General features: G+C 37.3%; 1 protein-coding gene across 1 annotated transcript; it reads right to left on the bottom strand.

Moving 5' to 3' along the window:
• Positions 1 to 319: 319 nt before the first annotated feature.
• On the bottom strand, positions 320 to 3,402 carry LOC131436169 (dihydrolipoyl dehydrogenase, mitochondrial). The gene is made up of 4 exons (XM_058604711.1): positions 3,187 to 3,402; positions 2,899 to 3,054; positions 862 to 2,034; positions 320 to 802 (listed from the first exon to the last, which is right to left on the bottom strand). Exons 1-4 carry the CDS (start codon positions 3,226 to 3,228, stop codon positions 647 to 649), a joined length of 1,527 nt encoding a protein of 508 aa, XP_058460694.1. The 5' UTR covers positions 3,229 to 3,402; the 3' UTR covers positions 320 to 646.
• Between the last annotated feature and the right edge of the window lie 20,426 nt (positions 3,403 to 23,828).

Below are 23,828 nucleotides of genomic sequence, written 5' to 3'. Positions count from 1 at the left end.
TTCTAAAGTATCCGTTCGTCGTATGGTCGATACGGACATTCCTTTTGTAGAATTTGGCCTTCTGTCTCAACGGACTAGCCGATTCATAGCTTACAGAACCATTGTATAGCTGGTGCTACGATACTACTTGATACTAAGAATCCTTCCAAGCCAGGGCTCAAACATACGACAAATGGCTAATAGATTAGAAAGATTTTGAATAAACATTTAAGCAAACAACTGAATGTTGCAAACGATATTTGTTCCGCTCATTTAGTGTAATGCGTCGATTTTGGTAACTAATTCAAAGGATTTCTTTTCGTAAAATAGGTGTACACTGTTTTTAGATTGTATCTAAAATAATAATTTAATAGGTTCCATATGCTTCGTGATACAAAATTGTAGAATTGCTTGTTCTTGCTTCTGCTTTTAGTATTGGGAAGAAAGTTTATTCTTGCTTCTGTTCTTTACTTATTGAAACTTATCATTTCCTTCCTTGGAAACAGCTGTAAATGATATTCGCTTTGAATAGATTTTGCATGTAAACAATGAATGATGTTTCAAGCGGATGTACTTTAGTAGAACATTAATTCATGTGGAATTCTTCACTTCTCAGTTTTTGTTATTCATTGATGATATTCGGATTTATCGTACACTACATACTTATTTAGAAATTAATCGGTTTGCCGAAGGAAGCGGCCGTGTGAGCTTCCCGTAGTGCTTCTGCACATGTCGGATGGGCATGACACACACGGGCAACGTCTTCGGCTGAAGCACCATATTCCATCGCGAGAGCAGATTCGTTAATCAGTTCCCCGGCAGCCTAAAATTTCAATTGTTTATTATGAACATATATTTCGTTAAACACGTTGGAGTATTTACCGGTCCAATGATATGTACACCAAGCACGCGATCAGTTTGTTTGTCGGCCAGTACTTTTACGAACCCGTCAGTGTCATTGTTGGTTTTGGCACGTGAGTTGGCTGCAAATGGAAACTTGCCCACGTTATATGCAACGCCTTCATTTTTAAGTTCTTCCTCGTTTTTGCCAACCCAGGCAACCTCAGGATGAGTATACACAACACTAGGAACACAGTTGTAATCGATGTGGACATGTCCCCCGAGTATTCCTTCGACACAGATGATTCCCTCATCTTCAGCTTTGTGAGCCAGCATTGGACCGTGAATGCAATCACCAATTGCGTAGATGCTAGGGACAATAGTTTGGAACACTGTGTTCACTGGAATGCGGCCACGGTCATCTTTCACTATGCCAACGTTTTCCAAACCAAGCCCTTCTGTGAAAGGTCGGCGACCAACTGAAACCAGTAGTACATCAAATTCCAAGTCCTGCTTACTTCCATCCTTTGCATTTTCAACGCTAACGGTGACGCCTCCACCAGATTTAGATGCACTGATTACCTTTGTTCCTAGTAGAAATTTAAAACCTTGCTTGGTAAGAATCTTTTGAAAAGACTTCGAAACTTCTTGATCAATGCCGGCACCTCCAATTGTCGGTAAAAACTCAATGGCTGTCACCTCTGATCCGAGACGGCACCAAACCGAACCGAGTTCAAGACCAATAACACCTGCACCAATCAAACCCAACCGTTTGGGAACTTCTTTCAATTTAATCGCACCAGTTGAAGAAACTATAGTTTCTTCATCGACGTTAATACCTGGGAATGGTGTTACTTCCGAGCCGGTTGCAATCATGATGTTTTTTGCATTAACAATTTCTTCGCTACCATCGGCTTTTTTCGCCACTACTGTGTTTGGGCCAGTAATGGTTCCCCATCCGTTGACGTGCGTAACGTTGTTCTTTTTAAAAAGTTGCGCGATACCACTGGTTAGTGACTTAACCGCTTTTGTCTTTTGTTCCATCAGAGCATCGAGATCCAACCGAATGTTGTCGGATAAAATACCCCGACTAGCCATTTCTCCGGAGTGGGCCATATGATAATAGTGCGAGTTGTTCAACAGAGCCTTGGAAGGAATGCAGCCAACGTTCAAGCATGTGCCTCCCAGGGTGTCATTTTTTTCGACGCAGACAGTCTAAAACAAGAAGGAACAAATATAATATTACCGCCGATAAGACAATCGACATGTGATTTGGAATATATTTAAAAATTATTTCTTGGAATACCATATTGCGAACTCTATTAACAATATAAGGAAAATTGGAACAGTGCAGTGACAATTCGAATTCGAATGTCAAATGTATTTATGCAGCTCGTATATTCGTGTCTGTATTTCTGTTCCGCATTTTGATTTAGGAGTACTGTTCAATGAATAATGTTTTAGAATGTTAGAAGTTGTTCAAATCGGGATTTGAATTTACATTAGCATATTACATTGGTTATTACTAGGTACAATCGCTCACCAATTAACAAATTTAAAAAAAGTATCCTTGCTTGAGATGCTATCGATTTCTATTAAAATTTCAATACGCAAACAATTTATTGCAGACGTAATCGCTTTCGCCAACTGATACTGATTTAGTATGCTTCTTTCTAATATTTTAACAAAACACTAGGAATGTCGTAGCATCAGGCCCGTACCCAGGATTTCATTTCGGGATGGGGCCTGAAGAAAATATTGTTACTAAATATTGCTTATGTACCTAATTCCCGATCTGCCTTTTACGGGTGTTTTTAACGGACACTTTAAACTTTTCCACTGGAACTGATATTGTATTACATTTCATTACGTTTACTGTCTTGTTATTTCTGTAATACTTATATATCTGTTTTTGATTTCGAGAGCCTCCCCTCGAGGAACGTGACTGCGTAGCATTGAACCTTTCCCTCTTTTACTATCTGAATGATGTAAACATATCGCTGCCATCATCACAGAATTTTACTTCAATTTTATCACCTCCGAAATGACTATTCCCTAACACTCATCGCACTAACTTACCTTCATGCCAAGTTGGGCTGCCTTGATAGAAGCGACATATCCTCCGGGACCGGAACCAATCACAACCAAATCAGCATCGTGACTCGTTGAGTAGAAGCGTCCATACAGGGCTCCCAATATTGCCCCATGGTTACGGAGACCAGCTGCTGCACTGCCCTGGAATATTGAAACAATTTCTGTTATGATCAGAAATAAGCGATGACACATATGGACGAGAAGCATGTACCAGCACTGTCTTGTTGCATAATCGTTTTTGCTCCTGTCCACTATCATAGTTTTTTCACTTACCTTGGCAGCAAGATTGACCATATGCCGAACGTTGCACTGCATTTCGTTTTTGAGTAGGATTAGTTTTGTTCTTTATATTATTCAAGAACAGAATTCGTCCTTCGAGAACGGTCACTCTTTGATAACAGTGACGGAAACAGACGGATAATATCGCCAGAAAAAAAAACACCGCTCGTATTCGGTCGTCGATACTCGCGCGATCTACTTGATAGACGTCACAAAAGCAAAAAAAAAAAAACATGACCAGAGATGCCAAGTGCTAAAAAAATTTGTGCATGCATAAAGGAAAATCTGGAAATAAGTATGTAAATAAAAGAAATCCAATATGCTTTTTCTTAACTTGTCAGTATATTAATGTGGTATATATATATATATATATATATATATATATATATATATATATATATATATATATATATATATATATATATATATATATATATATATATATATATATATATATATATATATATATATATATATATATATATATATATATATATATATATATATATATATATATATATATATATATATATGCACTGCGGAACATTATTGTTGGATTGAACATCAAACGCTGAAATCCCACGTCAATCTATGAAGTCAACAATTTGAATGTAAAAAGGAATTGAAATTATGTTTTGGCTGACCCTATCAGCTTTGGAGAGAAATCAGTATTCAGCTCAGATACGCCATCGTACGGCAACACATTTAACATATCGTGTCAATTGTATGGGTGCGCAGTGCTGTTATTTTGGCGCGCACGAATTTTACATTTCTCTCACCTATTTCTATGTATGATATTCGATGCGGACTCGTCTGAGGGCGACATGCTCGTGAAAAAGTATGCTAATTACGATTTGTTCATGAAATGTGAGAGCTGAATGTCTTGATAATTTCATGTCTTTGGTTTTTGGTGATTCCGATTGGTGATGAAAATTTACAAACATTTAATTTCGTCGTTTTAAAGTGAGACAGACATGAATATTGAACGCCGATTGAATTTATCACTCTAAAACCCTAAAATGTTCATTGGAAAAATTTTGATTCTATTGTGAATACTGATAAATACAGATTTTTATTCAGGGTAATACAGATTTTCTTTGAAAATATCTGGCATCTCTGATTGTGGGACACAGACAAATCCAGATAAATGCAGCCTAGTGGCAACTAGAGTGACTATAATCAGAGTGGCGACAGCTGTTCGTTTGGAATGACAGCTCCAGAGTGACGACATCTCATCCGTAATTTTGGCAACAATTCAAAACATTCCATTAGCTTTACATTGAATTGACAGGTCGTTTGCTCTTTTGGAACTGGGAGCTGTCATTCCAAACGAACAGCTGACTCTGATTATAGTCACTCTAGTGGCAACAACAAGGCGCTCCACGACGTAAAATACACTGTTGGCGTGATAAGACAGTTTTAGTTGTGTTGGTAATTTTCTCACGAAATTAAGTAAGGCGCGCCGGGATTCAAGCATGTAAACATAAACAAACGACCATTTCAGATCGGGATTTCACTTCTAAGTTACTCCAGTTGTCGCGCAGCCTGGCGAATCTTTGGCACTAATTGAAAATCTGGACATTTTTTCTTCAAGGGCTTGCAAGGTAACGTCGAAATATAGAAAATTGTAGACACATCCGATTCTGTTCATTTCGTTGGATGAAGGATTTGGCGGATCGCACTGTGGTATCTATTACAGTTATTGTGGATAATGGAGTGATTGTGCTGTGGGTGGCATTTCAAATTCAGGTGATGAAAACGATTGAAACATCCCGGAACAAAACACCGCATTTCACTGTCAATATTTTCGCAAACAGAATCAACTCTAAATATTTTCATAAAAGCAACTCCCGGAACGCCATTTGTTTATGTTTTTTCTTCTTCACGTCTCTGTTATTCCAAAATAAAATGACAACCGCACTAACACATAGAAAAACGTGGTCACCAGGGTATTTTACATCGTGGCTTCAGGTAGTGCTATCAAATACAAATTATAATACGGAGTACTCCGACAAATTTTCAAGGACTCATTTTGCATCGTGCGCAGAGATGCCAGGTCTGCAGATTTGTCTGTAAATCTGCAGATTTCTAAGCTTCTCTGCAGATTTTTTTTTGCTGCAGACATTTTGCAGATTTTTAAATTTTCTGCAGACATTTGCAGATTTTATATTGCACGAAAATATTTTATTATTTCTTTAAAACGGAAACTAAACTAAACAGAGATATAGAAATTATCAAGCGAGAAAAAACTGTTCCAGAACGTTAAATATCGGTCCAATGTTGAACGAAGGAAATCTAGTCTCAACAGTCATCCTGTTTTAGAGGGAGTAATGGTTTTGCTTTTGACACATTCGTGTGAACTATTTTAAAACTGCGCGAATGCCAAAAGTGTTGGCCTTAGCCAGTCACGTTTGACGTTAGTGACGGCAAATGAAAAAAACCTATCGTCGAAACAAACAGAATAATTTGAACAAAGTCTTAAGCTACGATCAGACTAGCCAGTTTATCTGTCACAGTTTATCTGCCACAGACAAGTAATTTTTCTGCAGTTTATATTTGGTCTGGCAATGTGATTACACTATTCACAGTTAAATGACTGCAACAGTCAAGTTTGACTGCCGACAGTCAATACTTTGACAGTTGTTATGTTTGACTGTGACAGACTTTTTGAGCATGTCTGTATTGTGATTACATTGATCTGACAAATCAAACTGGTTACAGGCTTAAATATAGGGAGTGGGCTGTTTATTGCAGTTTTTCTGCACAAAGTGATCACATTGGAAGAAAGTTTGTGGGGCAGAGAACTTTTCACGGAATATTGCATTACGATAAAATATCGATCTGATCTCACAAACGGAAGTTCGTTGCGTTGCTACTTGGTGTGTTGTGTTCCGAAGCAATTAAAGAAGGAATATAAACGTTCTCCGTTTTTTTTTACCTCTTTTTATGAATATCAAAAATAGGTATAGAAATCGCTCAAACTTTAGAAAATTTTTCCGAGGCCCGGAGACGCATGTTGGATTGGTTATTATTCTAGACAATTTCAAATACTGAACTTTTCCACAGTTTTTAAAAATATCAAACCGAAGCTCTTCGATGTATCTAAAAATCATTTATTAACCAAATATGAAGTGAGCGTGTTTTTGTTAAAATGAAACGTTTATTTTGAATGAGAAAAAAAAAATAGTCGAAATAGTGACCATCTTTCTGGCAATTTGTGGATACCTCGAGAATCAGACATCCCATTTTCGACTTCTTCGTAGGAATTGAAATGGTGCAAAGTCAATGCGTGGCTATTCGATGAAAACAAATGGTAGTCATTTCATTTAAATTCATATTTGTTTTTCTTACTTTTTTTTATCTCTGAATGATTTACATTTCAAGTGATTCTATAATAAAATATTTCATCTTTGTTACAGTACTTTGGTTGTTCTGTTTCTTATTTCTTATCTGTGTCTTGGTGTTCACTGATTTAGTGTCTTTTGATACAAATAGTATTCGGAAATAAATGAATACGACGGTGAGGGAGAAGCTCCCAGTCAAGTGCTTTGATTGTATCAATTACAATTATTACAATATTTAATAAAACTAGAAAAAAAATTCAAATAAGTACATTTTCTGTTACCGTTCAGCATTTTTTAATTTGGAGTAGTCAATACTTTTTTCATTAGTTCATTATTTAATTTTTCATAATTATTTCATCCAAGTACAAAGCAAAACGTTCCAGTACTATGCTTCTGGAGATCCATTGCACTTTATCGTGAAGGAGGAGCTCGAAAAATTCAGTAGTAATTTCGATTTAGAATTCTACGAAATATGCGATAAGCTTCATTATTTCGACCGGAAATGACGACATTGACAACGCGGTTCGGTGAGAAGTTAGTACACGAAGGTTAAGAGATAGAAATGGGGTCCAATACTCGTTAGTCGATTTTAAGTACTTTTTTGTAAAATAAACAATATTTGTGTATAAAACTAAAGAGCCACAGCATCATATACAAAGAGCCTTGGGCTATTCCCGGCTTCCTGTTCCTGAAATAGTGATCATATACTCAAAAATGGAACTCACTCACATTTCCACTTGACCGATATTCACAAATTTAGATTCAAATAAAAGGCCAAAACACCTGAGCTTTTGAACTTTGCGCGGATGCAAGTGTTTAAAATTTCATTTTTGCCATTTCTAAAATTAGAAGTATTTAAAATTTAAACCCTCGTTTAAAGTACGATGGCCGAATCATATAAAATCTTATAAAATTGACTAAAATCAATACAGTTTGTAAGTCATGTTAACAGATGGTCATTCGAGCCGACTTTATTTACACCGGTTGCAGAAGTACCTGCAATAGCAAAACTGTTTCATTTTGTTGGTTGTTGATTGTGCTAATTGACTTTTGTTTTCTTTTCTTTCAAGGAGCAATAAAAATTATTTCGAAGAATACCACATATATGAGAATGTGAGAATATGAGTAATACGAGAAAGCCATCAATACATCACTAGGTGGATCAAAACATGGTTTTTATTACTATCTGGTTTCTACACATTAGAAAAAAAATGATCACGAAACCAACCCTCTTGGGGAAAACCACGTATACTCACTTCTCACACTGGTGCTGGGACGTTTTGCTTTGTGTTTGGATGAAATAAACAAGTTTTTGGTTGTCATAGAATCTGTGGCAGACAACTTATGCACAACAGTTTCAGAAACAGTCAAATTTGTCTGTACAGTCATGAACTGTTTGTCTGTCGACTATGATCACACTGTGATTACATAGTCACAGAAAATCTGCACATTTTGACTGCATACAGATGGACAGTCAAGCCGATTTTGACTGCTTGCAGACAACTGCGAACCGATTACACTATGATACAGTCAAACTGCACAAGTTTGTGCAGATAAACTGGCTAATGTAATCGTACCTTTAGTGATGTTTTTAGATTTGTCTGTTGACAGATGGCTGCCGTTAAATTTGTTCGTGAGCATTATATTCGGAGGATGGTCAATAAGGTTAGTAGAATCTGTTTCTATTTCGGTTGATGGTACAAAGAATGAAAATTTATTATAGGATAGAATCTCCGCACTGTTTGTAACACTCACATCTTAACATTTAGAATATGATCCGTAATGTAGACCACACCACGCTGGAAGAATCAATTGCATGAAACAGTTCAAACGGCTTGGCGTTTAATCGTTGGATCGATAGTATATTTCTACAATGTATGATTGATCAAGTGAATAAGTCGTACATATCCCAACAGTACATATGTTTCATCCTAAAATTATTAATGTATATCCGTGACTTCCGAACTTACACTGTAGAAAACTTGGCGGTTTGACCGCTTTTTTCCAACTAAGCTTGTTAACGCATACGAACGTTTTTCGAATTTATACCAATCAGTAGCCCGGGTCAGCGGTGTAGAATATAAGTCGCTATCGCTAGTCTGACAAGCCAGCTACATACATACAGTCCTGTACAGTTACGAGAAGGCTGAGAAAGCTGTTGAAGAAAAAGTTACCTATCGGAATAAGTGACTTTGCTTTTCTTTCCAATCGGCAGTGCATCTAATTAGTTATGCTACTTCGACAGTAAATCCGAAGATTCATTCTGTAATACCTCGTCGGCTGTCGAGTCGGTGCAACAATCGATCAATTAAATGGTTGCCCAGTGTGCCAACTCCACCGATGATACTCTGCTAAGTCGGGTCGGACTTTCTACGTGGTATTTATATCTGGCATCTTTGAGTAGGGCGATTTTTAGTTTCTGTTATCAAATTATGCTGTAGCTGATGCAAGATCTGTATAGTTTTTGGTTATTAAACTATTCTAGTTCGACGAAAGAAAATCCACAATCATATTTTGTTTTCTGTTACTGTTACGTGTGTTAAAATTGAAGTTTTGTTAGGATTAGCCATGATAGTATTCTCGTAATTAAATACTTATTTAAAGACATTTATAATCAAATACATTCACTACATTGTCTAGAAATCTGAAAATAAATATAATCAGGAAGATATATATTTTCTGTGAATAGCTATCAATTATTCGTCTTCAAAAATTCAGTTTTTAAATGAATTTCGGGCAAATAGTGATCAATCAAGAGTGAATTTTGATACTAGGCGAAGAAAAAAGCGAATATCTCTTACGCCGTTTTCGTTTAAACTTAAACTGAGCCTGGGGAGTTTCATCGAACAAACAATTTATAAATAACTGTATTAGGTTCGTACTCAGCATTCAGCAACTGGAGTATGAGCAACCCCGAATCAGGTTTGATACACTCTATTTTTAGTTCAATGACGTTGATACTAGGTTGATTTCTACCGTTTTCGCTTTAGGTCAAAGCTAACCCAGTTCCAACTCTTACTGCTTCAAATCCATACATTTGAGAGCAGTTAGAGTCGCAACCGGGTTAGATTTGGCAACAAGCGAAAATGCATCAAATCATATATGAAGACGAACATTAGAAAAGGTTCCAAGTTGCACTTGGGACCTTTTCTAATGTTCATGGAGATATAATTTCACTTATTTGACGATAAATCTCGAAGGAATTTTTGAAAGGTCGCATCAAGAAACTTTTGTAATGGAATTGTTGATCTTCACACGAACTGTCCTGTTTTCTCAGGAAAATGTTTGTCGAAACAGAAGGCAGCCATAAAAAAGCCCCTAAATTTGCTTTATTATGTGTTGACAATATTCGCAAGCGAAACTAATCTAATATAAATCATCACTTGCTTGCACTTGCGCAGTTGACAGGACTTAGGTAATATTTCTTACCCAATAGCGGTCAATCTAGTCTATGCATGTATCACTAGTGATCGAACTGCGCCATTTTGTAGGTTATTGAAAATTTGATTCAAACGTAAAATGTCTAAGGAAAGGAAGCTTACTGACTTTTTTAGTCAATCCTCGAGTAGTAACAAATCGCTAGAATGTAGATTTCCTGAAGCTGAACATAATTTTAATGCTGGAAATGGTATATATGTTAATCCTATATGTATATATAACACGGAATTGATAATTTCCAAATCAACGATGTTTGCATCCGTACTCATAGGAACTTCAGAAAAACAAAATGAAGATACTCGTGCAGCAACATCAACTAACACTAGGTTGTCATATATTTCCGGTGACCCGAAATCAACATATACAACGTCGAAAAAAAACCATCCAAAGCTCACAGATTTCTTCAATCGATCTTTGATTGAAAAGATGTCACAGAATAGATCTGAAGAATTTGGTCCGGAAAAAGTTGCGGGTAAAAATATTAGATTTTTGCTTGAGAAATTAAGTAATTTTAAATCTATTTCTAGAATTATCGGTGCATGTTTCATCTTCATCGGAAGTTCAAGAAGGCACAACTGATTCAGTTGTTTCCAATGGCTGTAAACACATCGAAAACTTGCCAGAAGAGTTAGCTGTTGATGGTAATATGTCGAACCAGATTCTTCTTAAATTGATTATCAAATGTTTATTTCTAGAATGTCACCCTATTGATTCGACGGAGTCGGACTCGGATTCGTTTGGTGGTTTTGATGACAAAAGTAAAGGAGAGAAGTCTACCTACCCTGCCGGTAAGCCTTATTTTGAAATTAAGTTTAAGTTTTTAATATTTTTAAGTTTTAATAATATTTTGATATTGTGTTATCATGCCCATATGGTAATTCCTGCTTTTCCAATTGAATTATCGTTAAACAGCTACAACACGGTCCAAGAACAAAAAGAAATATCCACGAAATGTTTCAAGCGCTTGGATATTGAAATTTGATTGGCTTGTTCCTAGCAAACTCGGCAAAAACTACGCATATTGTAGAATTTGTGAAAAAAATATCAGTTGCCGCGGAGGTTTACCTGACATGAGAAAACACGAAAACAGAGAGAGTCATATACAAAATTCCCGACAAATTGCACTACCGAAGATTAAAAAATTCGTTGAACCAAGAAAAACTATTAAAGATGCAGAAATTCAAATATGTGCATGGGCGGTGGAGCACAACAAATCTGCTAAGAACGTAGAGGAATACGCAAAATTATCAAAAATTATCTTCTCTGACTCAGAAATAGCCAGAAACTTATCGTTAGGACGTACAAAAGCTACCGCCATCGTCTCATGTGTTCTTGGTGAAACTCATAACAAGCAACTGACAGAAGTTTTGACAAAGAATTATTTTAGTTTACTCATTGATGAGTCTACAGATGTGTCAACTAAAAAAACATTGGTCATGGTTGTTCGAACTCATAGTTGGGTTGATGATACGCTAACTATTCGGGACTATTTTTACCATGTTGCTGAGATGATAGAAACCGATGCTAAATCAATATATAGTGCAATAATTAACAAATTCGTAATGGATGATATACCGTATAAAAAAAATTTAATTGGTTTTGCGGCTGATGGAGCCAATGTCATGTTTGGATCCAACAACTCTGTTTCTGTTTTGCTAAAGATGGATTGTCCTAATTTAGTATTAATCAAATGTATATGCCATTCGTTTGCACTGTGCGCCTCTTATGCTTGTAAAAACATCCCTCCGTATGTTGAACAGATGTGTAAAGATATTTACGCATTCTTGAGCAATAGCCCTCTGAGAACTGCCAAGTTTGTAGAACTGCAGCATTTGATGGATCTTAAACCACTGAAAATGCTGCATCCTGCCGCAACTCGTTGGTTGTCATTAGAGATGGTGGTAACGAGAATCTTGGACCGATTTGATTCACTAAAAATATACTTTAGTTTTCAAGACACCTGTGTTGATGGAAAGCAAATTCAAAAAATGAAAGAAATCCAAGAATGCTTAGAAAATCCTTTAACTGAACTCTATCTGAATTTTTTGGCGTATGTACTGCCCAAAATTAATAAACTAAATCGTTTATTCCAATCTGAGAATCCTCAAATTTACCAACTAACATCGGAAACTACAAGGCTTTTAAGAAATCTATTAAATAATTTTGTGAAACCCGACTATTTGATAAAACTACAAAACGTTGCAATGGTCGATTTGAACCCAAATAATTATTGTGAGTTGGAGAAAATGTACCTAGGAATCAAAGTTCAAAGTTTGCTTGAGAAAATGAGCCAGGAGATAACAAAAGAAGAGTTGCACAAATTTAGGTTGACTGCAATGAACTTTTATATTTCTGTTGTCAACCAGATAAAAAAGCGCATCGATTTGAACGATCAAATATATAGAGGTCTCGAGATTCTTGATCCGAACAACATAAAGAGCAAAATTCACGACTCAATCTACCCGTTGTTAAAACATTTTCATCATTTACTTGATGCACGAAATACGCAGGACATAGACGACGAGTTCCGTGAAATAATTTGCAGTAACCGGGGCCCTGAAACTTCTTTCGAAGACGGAGTGAAATTCTGGAGTGAGGTATTATCAGTGCGTCGAATGGATGGTAGTTACGCGTTTCCGAACTTCCGGATGTTAGTTCCAACTTGGTTATCTCTTCCACACTCTTCAGCTGCAGTAGAGCGAATATTCTCTACATACAATTTAAACAAGACAAAAATACGAAACAGAATGAACACAAAAAGTATGCAAGGAATTCTTTCAGCAAAGGAATACGTAAAATGTCACAAAAATGATTTAGGAATTGTTAATATTACTGACGAGGCCAGGAATCGATTTACTAATGATATGTATAACAAACGAAACGATGAAGGAAACAACTAATACATTAAAATGTTCTTGTTATTTCGTTCAGGTAGAACAATTCACGTTTCGTATCCATCGGGCAATGATTTCTGATAGATTGGTTTTTTTTTCCAGATACATAAACGATTATGTTTTTTACTTAATAAATATTCAAGTTGAAATAAATGCTATGGATGCAATTTTTATTAACGTTTTCTTTCAGTGATGGTCAATTCAACTTTTTTTGTCGTTTTAACAGCGATCAGCGACTTTTAATGTATCATCTTTGCATTGCATTGGTGTAAGTATCATTATATAAATGTAATATATATATATATATATATATATATATATATATATATATATATATATATATATATATATATATATATATATATATATATATATATATATATATATATATATATATATATATATATATATATATATATATATATATATATATATATATATATATATAAAGGGTGATTTTTTAAGAGCTTGAGAACTTTTTTAAACAATAAAACGCATAAAATTTGCAAAATCTCATCGGTTCTTTATTTTAAACGTTAGATTGGTACATGACATTTACTTTTTGAAGATAATTTCATTTAAATGTTGACCGCGGCTGCGTCTTAGGTGGTCCATTCGGAAAGTCCAATTTTGGGCAACTTTTTCGAGCATTTCGGCCGGAATAGCCCGAATTTCTTCGGAAATGTTGTCTTCCAAAGCTGGAATAGTTACTGGCTTATTTCTGTAGACTTTAGACTTGACGTAGCCCCACAAAAAATAGTCTAAAGGCGTCAAATCGCATGATCTTGGTGGCCAACTTACCGGTCCATTTCTTGAGATGAATTGTTCTCCGAAGTTTTCCCTCAAAATGGCCATAGAATCGCGAGCTGTGTGGCATGTAGCTCCATCTTGTTGAAACCACATGTCAACCAAGTTCAGTTCTTCCATTTTTGGCAACAAAAAGTTTGTTAGCATCGAACGATAGCGATCGCCATTCACTGTAACGTTGCGTCCAACAGCATCTTTGAAAAAATACGGTCCAATGATTCCACCAGCGTACAAACCACACCAAACAGTGCATTTTTCGGGATGCATGGGCAGTTCTTGAACGGCTTCTGGTTGCTCTTCACTCCAAATGCGGCAATTTTGCTTATTTACGTAGCCATTCAACCAGAAATGAGCCTCATCGCTGAACAAAATTTGTCGATAAAAAAGCGGATTTTCCGAATGGACCACCTAAGACGCAGCCGCGGTCAACATTTAAATGAAATTATCTTCAAAAAGTAAATGTCATGTACCAATCTAACGTTTAAAATAAAGAACCGATGAGATTTTGCAAATTTTATGCGTTTTATTGTTTAAAAAAGTTCTCAAGCTCTTAAAAAATCACCCTTTATATATATATATATATATATATATATATATATATATATATATATATATATATATATATATATATATATATATATATATATATATATATATATATATATATATATATATATATATATATATATATATATATATATATATATAAAATTTCAGTTTTGCAGACTTTTCTGGGGATTTACAGACATTTTTTAAAGGAGCTGCAGATATAACAAAAAAATACCTGGCATCTCTGATCGTGCGGTACATTGTCATGATACACTGTCAGAGTGACAATGTACTTTAACGAATTTCCTATAAAACTAGCAACACTGAAGGATAAGAACAAGTTCACTATAGTTACTGTTTATTATAGTGAAAATATGTAAACATATTACTTACATATTTTGATCCTTAGGAAAACTATGGAGCGAAATTTCGGACGACCCTGTTCGTGTGTCACATCCGTCTACTAAGCAACTTCTCACCATTTCGAAAGCTTCTCGGTTTATTAGCCGGCGATATTTAGACTGATTGTTGCAGTCTAATACAGCAACGATAAACAAACAAGTTTGTTTGGCACCGTAGCAACTAGCATAAAGCGTTGCCAGAAACGATCTTCTTTCACATTTTCACACTATCGCAACGAAAGGGAGATATTTGCTAGGCTTACTTGTTCATGCTGTGAACCAAACATTGGTGATTCGTTTATATGGGACTTAGGGGTATTATTACAGTGGGGTCTCGTACAACGCGGATTCGGTTTTGCCGGTATTCGTTTTTGCCGGATTCGTTATTGCCGGATAACCGCGATAAACGGGACCCAGAGCATATGGGATTTCGACTGATTGGGGCTGTGAACGGTCGCTTCGGTCGACAGATAGAGCCACACAATCTTCGGCAAACTTGTTGTAGATACTTAGACCAACAATTTAGTGTAGTTTGACAGACAATTAGTTGAGAACTGCTCCGCTGGGGGCGCTTTAAAAATGCATGATATAAATCATTCGCTTAACACAGACAAAACGATTTGAACTTCAAGTAACTCGCAAATTATAGTATTTTGAAGAATGCGGGAATTCAAAGTTTGTCAAACAGCGAAAGTATTAACTCGGACTTACTCCATCAGATGTAGCTAGTGTGCTTGAATAGAAATATCAATTATCAGAATTATGTTCTTATAAAAAAACTAAAAGATATAAAGCGGTTTTGTTAGTTGATAAGTTGTTAGGAATGTTATAGTTTACATTATGAAAACTTTGTTATGAGAACTTTCCCACAGAATGGCGCTAGTGTGATCACAATCTTACGATATAAAATTTATTATGTGATATCTCTAAAACCTGATGATATAGATTGGCGGTGTTTTCGGAAAGAAAGTAGAGGAGGTAAAATAGAATAAATAGTGTGAACAGTTGTAAAATTGTTTCTCACTTGGTGACGCTGGTTTGCAATGCTGGGTTGGAAATTCCTGTAATCTTGATTTATTTTGATTTATTAAAATCGTTTTTTCGAGGGTTTACGAAATGGTTAGAAGATTGGAAAAAGCTTGTGTATGATAATTTAAGAGCAGTGTATCTTCCTCAACATTGCTTGGGATATCAAAAAGTATTCGATAATGTGAACAGTAGTTCAGTATTCGAAAAAAAAGGTTGCGATCATGATCACTTAGAAAACTAATTTTTGGGAAAATTATATTTGTTTGTTTCGTGATTTATACTACAAGGTCCGGCACTCGAAGTGTAACCAATTGAAAAGGCCATAAATTCAGTTTGGAAAATTACTTTTACTTAATTCAAAGTACAAAATGTGTAAAAATAATACAAAATTCAGAATCAATTCACTTTTGCTCGATATGACCACCTTTTGCCTTGACTTGATGACTTGAGAGAGCGAAGGAGTTGCTTCGTTTGGCCGAAAGCGGTCAATTTCCGAACATTGTATTTTCTGACGAGAAAATTTTTCCAATTGAGCAATTCGTAAACTCTCAAAACGATAGGGTTTACTTGACCGACCGTTCATACGAGAATTTGAGTCATCGATTGGCCACCAGGAGGCAGCACCCGCAACAGATAATGGTTTGGGCCGCTGTAACCGCAGATTGGCGCTCTCCAATCGTTTTCATCGAGCCTGGCGTCAAGGTAAATGCGACATATTATCGGGAAAGTATTCTGGAGGTTGCTTTGAAGCCGTGGCCAGACAAAAATTTCGGTGGCAGACCATGGACGTTTCAGCAGGACTCGGTACCGTCTCACAAAGCTCGAGTGAACCAAGAATGGCTGAAAAACAACGTTCCGAACTTCATCACGTCCACACAATGGCTCTCGAATTCACCAGATGCGAATCCAATGGATTATTCTCTTTAGGCCATTTTGAAGAGCAAAGTCCGAACTAAAAGATACACCAGTCTCGAGGCGCTGAAAAAAGTTATTGTCAAGTGGTCATATCGAGCAAAAGTGAATTGATTCTGAGTTTTGTATTATTTTCACACAATTCGTACTTTGAATTAAGTAAAAGTAATTTTCCAAACTGAATTTATGGCATTTTTAATTGGTTACACTTCGAGTGCCGGACCCTGTAGTAGACGGTAGAGATTTCTTCTACAATGCTTGTGTAGGAATTAATAACTGTCTGGTCGCGGACAAACTTGATAAGAAATGCGATTTCTATATATTTTTCTGAATTTTTCGGTTTGCTAAAATAGCTATTATTTCAGAGGATTTGCAAAATGATGCGAACTCATGTGCTTCCTTTCGTCATAAAATGATTTTGTGTCATGTGATTCTCTATAGAGATGGGCAAATCGCTCCTGAGCTGTTCCAGTGAATCGAATCATTGAAGTGAGCTGACAGCTCACAGCTCTTTTCAAAAGAACCGCAGCTCATCAGCTCACTCATTTGCTACCCAGTTCACTGCATTATGACGAAGGGAACACGCTACGAGCTGATCGGATCTTCGGCTCTTTAAGAGATTCAATTTAGTCGACATCAATTAAAGATAAATTAATTCGCATTGCATTCATTGCATCATTGCAAATCAATGATTCAATTTCGATCATGCATATGAAAGAAAACTGGTGCACAAGAAAAACGGCGCACAAAATGAACCTTAAGTTCAAACTGAAAGAGCTGATGAGCTGATACATCGAATCGATTCACTTTGGTGAGCTGATCGGTTCGGAGCTGTTCACCAAAATGAGCTGTTTTGCACGCCTCTAATTCTCTAACAAATCTACTAAACATACATCCTACGCGACGCTATCGTAATTGTGTTAGTGTGTTTCTGCAGAATTACTTTCTCGCATACATACTACTATATACTAGTTGACGCGACTCAACTAGTATATAGTAGTATGTATGCGAGAACGTAATTCTGGAAGCTACAACTACAACTACAGTGCAACAGAGAGAACGATCATAGATTCTTTCTTTAGTTTCATTTGGTTGTGTTAGAGACGTGAAACTGATTCCTATAAATACGTTGTAGCTAACTTTCTGATCATTCAGTAGAAATTGAGCAGATAGGGCATTTTGGGCGCGTGAAAAAAACCTGGTACGGGAAAAATCAAATTCTCATTGGTTTTCCTGCTACAAAGTTTTTGAATCAATTTACGAACTACACAAAATTCGAGGGTGTAAAATTTATTGAGATTCGTTGAAAAACAGCTAAGCTATGACAGCTCGAAGGTACCGTTTCAACTTTTTTCAGGCTTGGTATTTGGAGTGTTAATAATGCTTTAAAAAAATTGCAGCGTTCGAATCTCCCAGTACACTACCGGAGCAATAAAAAAGGCTGGATGACTCGAGAAATTTTCAAAATTGGATGCAAAACTGTTTCATTCCCGAGTTAGAACAATTTTGCTTAAATCGCAATATCGGATTCAAGGCTCTCTTATTGTTGGATAATGCCCCTTCTCATCCACCTGCATTCAATCAGTTTTAGTTCAAATTAAGTCATCAACATTGAAAAATTACTGGATAAAACTAATTCCAGAACTTATTGATTGAATGGAAGAACTATCAAAGTGAACAAAACTAATCACAAATATAACTTACTGTACGATTAATAATTTGAATAATATCTTCATTTTCGACTATTTTTGATACTATTTGTTATTATTTGTTAAATAAATTCAACCTTCCACAACAATTCCTAAAACCAACATTAGCCAATGATTTTAAATTAATTATTCCTTTTAAAGATCGGGGTAATACCAAATTCCCGCAGAAACATTTCAATTTTTTCTTCAATTGATGCGGTCTCAATAGAATGGTTTTGTATGCATCAAAATAATTCGTAAACTCTTTCTATCGCAAACGCTCAACAGTCGTATTCGACCATCTCGTTTCCCGAAATGTTCAAATGGTACATTTTATGTACCATTATATATAATTGTATAAATAATCATTATGTATGAAACATTAAGTATGAAATTCGAGTTTTCACTCTATCCAGTTTCTCAGATTTCAGATGTCGATAGCTTATTCATCTCAATACTTTAGTAACTTACTAACGCCTTCTAGAAGAACAGTTTAACATCTGTCTCTCCTTCATCAACTTGTTCAAAAACTGATCGATAAGATCACTTTCATAAACAAGTATGGTATTCAGCTACAGAAGATCACATTGTAGATACAATAAGAACTGTTTCATCAATCATTCAATAGGTATTGGAATCTTAAAACACCTTCTCGAAGAAACCATCTTAATAAGTCAATATGATTTTGAGTTGTAGGAATATCGAACGCTGAATTGCGCACTACTGTTTACACCATTTGATCTGTTTTGATCTCCGGAACATTCTTTCCGAAAATACCGACACCACCGAAAGTAAAATATTCGCGATATTTCATGTTCAAACTGTTTTTATCTCAAAATCTCAACCTAAAATTTCAAAGAAACCCAACACAAAGCTTACCGATTTTATCAATCGACCGTCGATTGATATGGTGTCAGAAAACAGATCTGTAGATGCGGGTAAAAATAAAAAATTGTTTCATGAGAAATATAAATAATAATTGTTCATTAATTTTCTAGAACTACGGTTAATTGCATCATCATCTTTATCAAAATTCCATAACGAAGCAGTGATTTAGTAGAAGAATACCAGTCACCCGTTGTTTCGAATGACCTTAGAAATCTCATTGAAAACCAGCCAGAAGACTCAGTTGTTGATGTTAAGTTTGGGAACCAGATTATCAAAAGATTGTTTAACAAATATATATATTCAGAATGTACACACAGTAACTCAATTGCTTCGGCAGATTCGAACTCAGATACCTTTGGTGCTTCCGATGACAAAAGTAAAGTAGCCAAACCTGTCGGTAAGTCTTGTATTTAAATATGATTATAAAAAATTAATATATCTATAGGCAAAGATTTTTAAAATCTAAGTTTTAAGTTCGCAATATTTGAGTAGCCATCAAGTTTATAATGCAAGAAGAAATAACAAGCAAAGTCAAGGCCAGGTTATGTATGCTTGACCGTCTGTTTTGGTAGATTTCGCAGCTAATTGTTAGTGTACAGGACAATTGAATGACTACTGCTACAATCCTATTGACTATCAATCTCATACATACAACATCTTGCTCATGAACCCAATGCCTTATCTCCTAAACCGTCAACCCAGGCAAGATATGAATAAATAAATCGAATAAGAGTGATGAATTGAGCCCTAACTATATAACTATATTTCACATGTTTACGGCTTGAACATTAAACTGAAAAAAAGTTTTTATTTTTAGTTGTGCGTCTTTGTAGAATGCTTAAAAGAGTAAAAATTTGAAATTTGTCCTATTATTTCTATTATTTATAATACTAGCGATACGATTTTACCATATTATGGTCTAGTGAATCATTATTAACTTGTTATGGGAATAAAGTTTTATTTTCATTTTTAGTATTCTAGAGATTTATTATCACCATCTTGCTATGTTGTACTATTTTGCGCACATTGTACTTAATTCTCTTTCCAATTAAACTATTATTGAACAGTTTCATCACGGTCTAAAAACATGAAGAAATATCCACGCAAAGTTTTGAGCTCATGGAAAACAAAATTTAATTGGCTTGTTCCAAGCGAAAAAGGCAAAAATTATGCATATTGCAAAATATGTGAAAAAACTATCAGTTGCCGTGGTGGTACATCAGACACGAAAAAACACGAAAACAGAGAGTGTCATTTGAAAAAACCCCGAGCAATTATTCCTCCAAAGATTGACAAATTTATTGAACCGACAAGAAAAAATAAATATGCCGAGATACAAATATGTGCATGGGCAGTAGAACATAACAAGTCAGTTAAAGACATTGAGGACTATGCAAGATTATCAAAAGTTATATACTCCGATTTGGTTGGTAAACGACTGGACTATGCGTAATTCAGGCCCCAGTGTGGCTCTTAGCCTCTTGTCTAGTAACTCGTATCCCTACCTCCCCGCGGTACCGGCTGGGGTACGAGCAACCATTGGAAAGATCGGGAACCAACCCCGGTGGGACCGTGGTCGTATGCTGACTGGGAAGGGGGTCCTCTTTAGAGGATGTCGGAGCGTCTGTACTCCATGTTAGGAGCGGCTTCAAACAGCGTCTGTTCTGGTATCCAGCGGCTGAGTATGAAATGCTGCAGCCCGTCCAGCTAAATCCAAGGTGGCAACCCCACCAACGGGATCGTCCTAGTGCTAGTTGGGACGTTAAACAGAGCAAGCACGATGATCCTCCGGCGAGACAAGGGGTTGGCGTAGGCCTTATAAGCCGCCTATAAAACATTAATTACCAACAATACAGGAGAGAATACGACAATCGGCATAGACCCACGTGACGAAATAAGGACTACGATTGGAAACTTGGAACATGGAACTGCAAGTCGCTAGGTTTCGCAGACTGCGACAGGATAATATACGACGAACTAAATCCTCGCAAATTCGACGTCGGAGCGCTGCAGGAGCTTTGTTGGATGGGACAGAAGGTGTGGAAAAGGGGACATTGAGCGGCTACCTTCTACCAAATCTGTGGCACAACGAACGAGCTGGGAACTGGCTTTATAGTCTTGGGCAAGATGCGCCAGCGAGTGATTGGGTGGCAGCCGATCAACGCTAGGATGTGTAAGTTGAGAATTAAAGGCCGTTTTTTTTTCAATTACAGCATCACCAACGTGAACTGCCCACATGAAGGGAGACCTGATGACGAGAAAGAAGCGTTCTACGTGCAGCTGGAACTAGCCCACGCAGAGACGTAAAAATTGTCATCGGCGACATGAAAGCCCAGGTAGGAAGGGAAGCAATCGACGGTGGCTACCAAACGTCGAAACCGAACGTCGCGGTTTAACATCGCGCGGCTGCGGGATGCTGGAGTAGCCCAAGATTACGCGGAGCAGTTGGCAGTGGCACTACCAACGGAAGAGCAGCTAGGTGCATCTACTCTTGAAGATGGCTGGAGAGACATCCGTTCTGCCATAGGTAGCACTGCATCAGCAACGCTAGGTACGGCGGCTCCGAACGTAAGAAACGACTGGTTCGACGACGAATGTGAACAGTTAGTGGCCGAGAAGAATGGAGCTTGGGCGAGCAAGCTGCAACACCAGACGAGAGCAAACGAGGAGCGATACAGACAGGCGCGGAACAGACTAAACTCGGTATCCCGTAGAAAAAAGCGCCAACAGGAAGACCGAGATCGTGAATCGATGGAACAGCTGTTCCGTGCTAATGACACAAGGAAGTTCTACGAGAAGGTGAACCGTTCGCGCAGAGGCCATGTGCCACAGGCCAATATGTGCAAGGACACCAACGGGATCTTCTCACGAACGACTGTGAGGTGATCGAGAGGTGGCAGCAGTATTTCGATGAGCACCTCAATGGCGATGTGGCGGAATACGAAAGTAGCGGCGCGGTAACGAACATGGGAACGCGTGCGGAGGACGATAGACTGCCGGTCACAGACCTCTTGAAGGAGGTGGTAAGCCGGTTGAAAAATATTAAGGCCGCTGGCTTTGACCAACTACCAAGCGAGCTACTAAAACACGGTGGTAGTGCACTAGTGAAAGCACTGCACTGGGTCGTTACCAAGATCTGGGAAGACGAGATTTTACCGGAGGAATGGATGGAAGGAATCGTGTGTTCCATCTACAAAAAGGGTGATCAGGAATCAGGAATCAGAACAAATTGGCTCAAATGGCACGTTCCCCTTGATATTTGGAGATTTGTGCCTTGCCATCAATTTGTTTTTAGCATCATTTTCCCGATATATAAGAGGGAAGTATTGAAAGGAAATGGTAAGGGTTGGACTAGGAGGATGGGAAAAATTGACGACACAAAAACACATAAAAGCAGAAGTAAATTCTGCACCCCTAAGGGATGCTGAACAAACTGCTGAGGATCACATTTAGTGGAAGCAGAAGGAAATTCTGAACCTCTACGAGGTCCTGAACAGTCTGCTGTTAACAAAACCTCCAACCCCCGAGAGGATTTAGAGATCTTACAAAAGCGACACCATTCTGCACTCCCGGAAGAATGCAGAACGACTCGCAGTATGTACGAATAGAAGTAAACTCGGTACCCCCCAAAGGATGCCAAACAATCTGCTAAACCCTATTTAAGGTGAATACAGAAGGGATTCATTCACTCCAGGAAGAACGATGAACCCTTCTGACTATAGTTCCTTACCACATTGGGTGAGAAACGAGAGAATATCCTTCAATTTTAGCTCCGCATACACAGACTCAACCATGTATGGAGAACCAAAAACCAGGATACGTAGCTGCGTCAATGCGGGACAGTTACATATCAGATGATATGAAGTACCATAATCGCATTCACACAAATCACACGAATAATACTCAGCACGTTGAATAGTAGCCATGTGATAATTGAGTTTACAATGTCCAGTCAGAGCTCTGACCAGAATACTGCAATGATACTTGGAGAAATGCAGTAGACACTTTGACATTTTCAGACTTAAATCTGGTAGAAATGCTTTTGTCTGAGCGAAAGTTTGCAAGCTGCGCCAGTAGCTGGCATGTTTGGATGCAGCCCAAGAACGAATCCTGTGCCTCATCCAACCAGTTGAAAGTGGTAAAGCTGATTCAGGACCAACGAAATCATTCGTTGCACCAGCTCTAGCCAACTCATCAGCTCATTCATTTCCAGTAATACCAGAATGGCCGGGTACCCATAAGAAGTAAACAGTATTTGAAATGCTGAGGTCTTCAATTTGAGTTCGACATGCGATCACTAGATTCGACTGTGAGTCATTCGAACTGAGTGCTTTTAAGGCTGCCTGACTGTCGGAACAAAAATAAATACGTTTACCACAGATCCTCTGCTGAAGTGCCGATTGTACTCCACACAGAATTGCGTAGATTTCTGCTTGGAACACAGTACAGTATCTACCAAGTGAATGAGACTGCTCCAGCCTATTTCACGACAGTAGATACCAGCACCAGCACGACCATTCAACAGAGAACCGTCCGTAAAACAAACTATGTGTTCATCAAGTTGTCGTTCCAGACAACCAGACAACCATTCCTAGCTCACATTGAATGTTTTAAAAGGAAAACTGCATGTGAGAGTTAGGTCACTAGGAGCGAGTAAATACTCATCCCACGGAACCATTTGAGACC

This window comes from Malaya genurostris, chromosome 3 (assembly GCF_030247185.1).
Source record: "Malaya genurostris strain Urasoe2022 chromosome 3, Malgen_1.1, whole genome shotgun sequence".
Classification (NCBI taxonomy): domain Eukaryota; kingdom Metazoa; phylum Arthropoda; class Insecta; order Diptera; family Culicidae; genus Malaya; species Malaya genurostris.
Note: the sequence above shows the minus strand (reverse complement) of the source record. Positions and strands in the feature narration are given on the sequence as shown.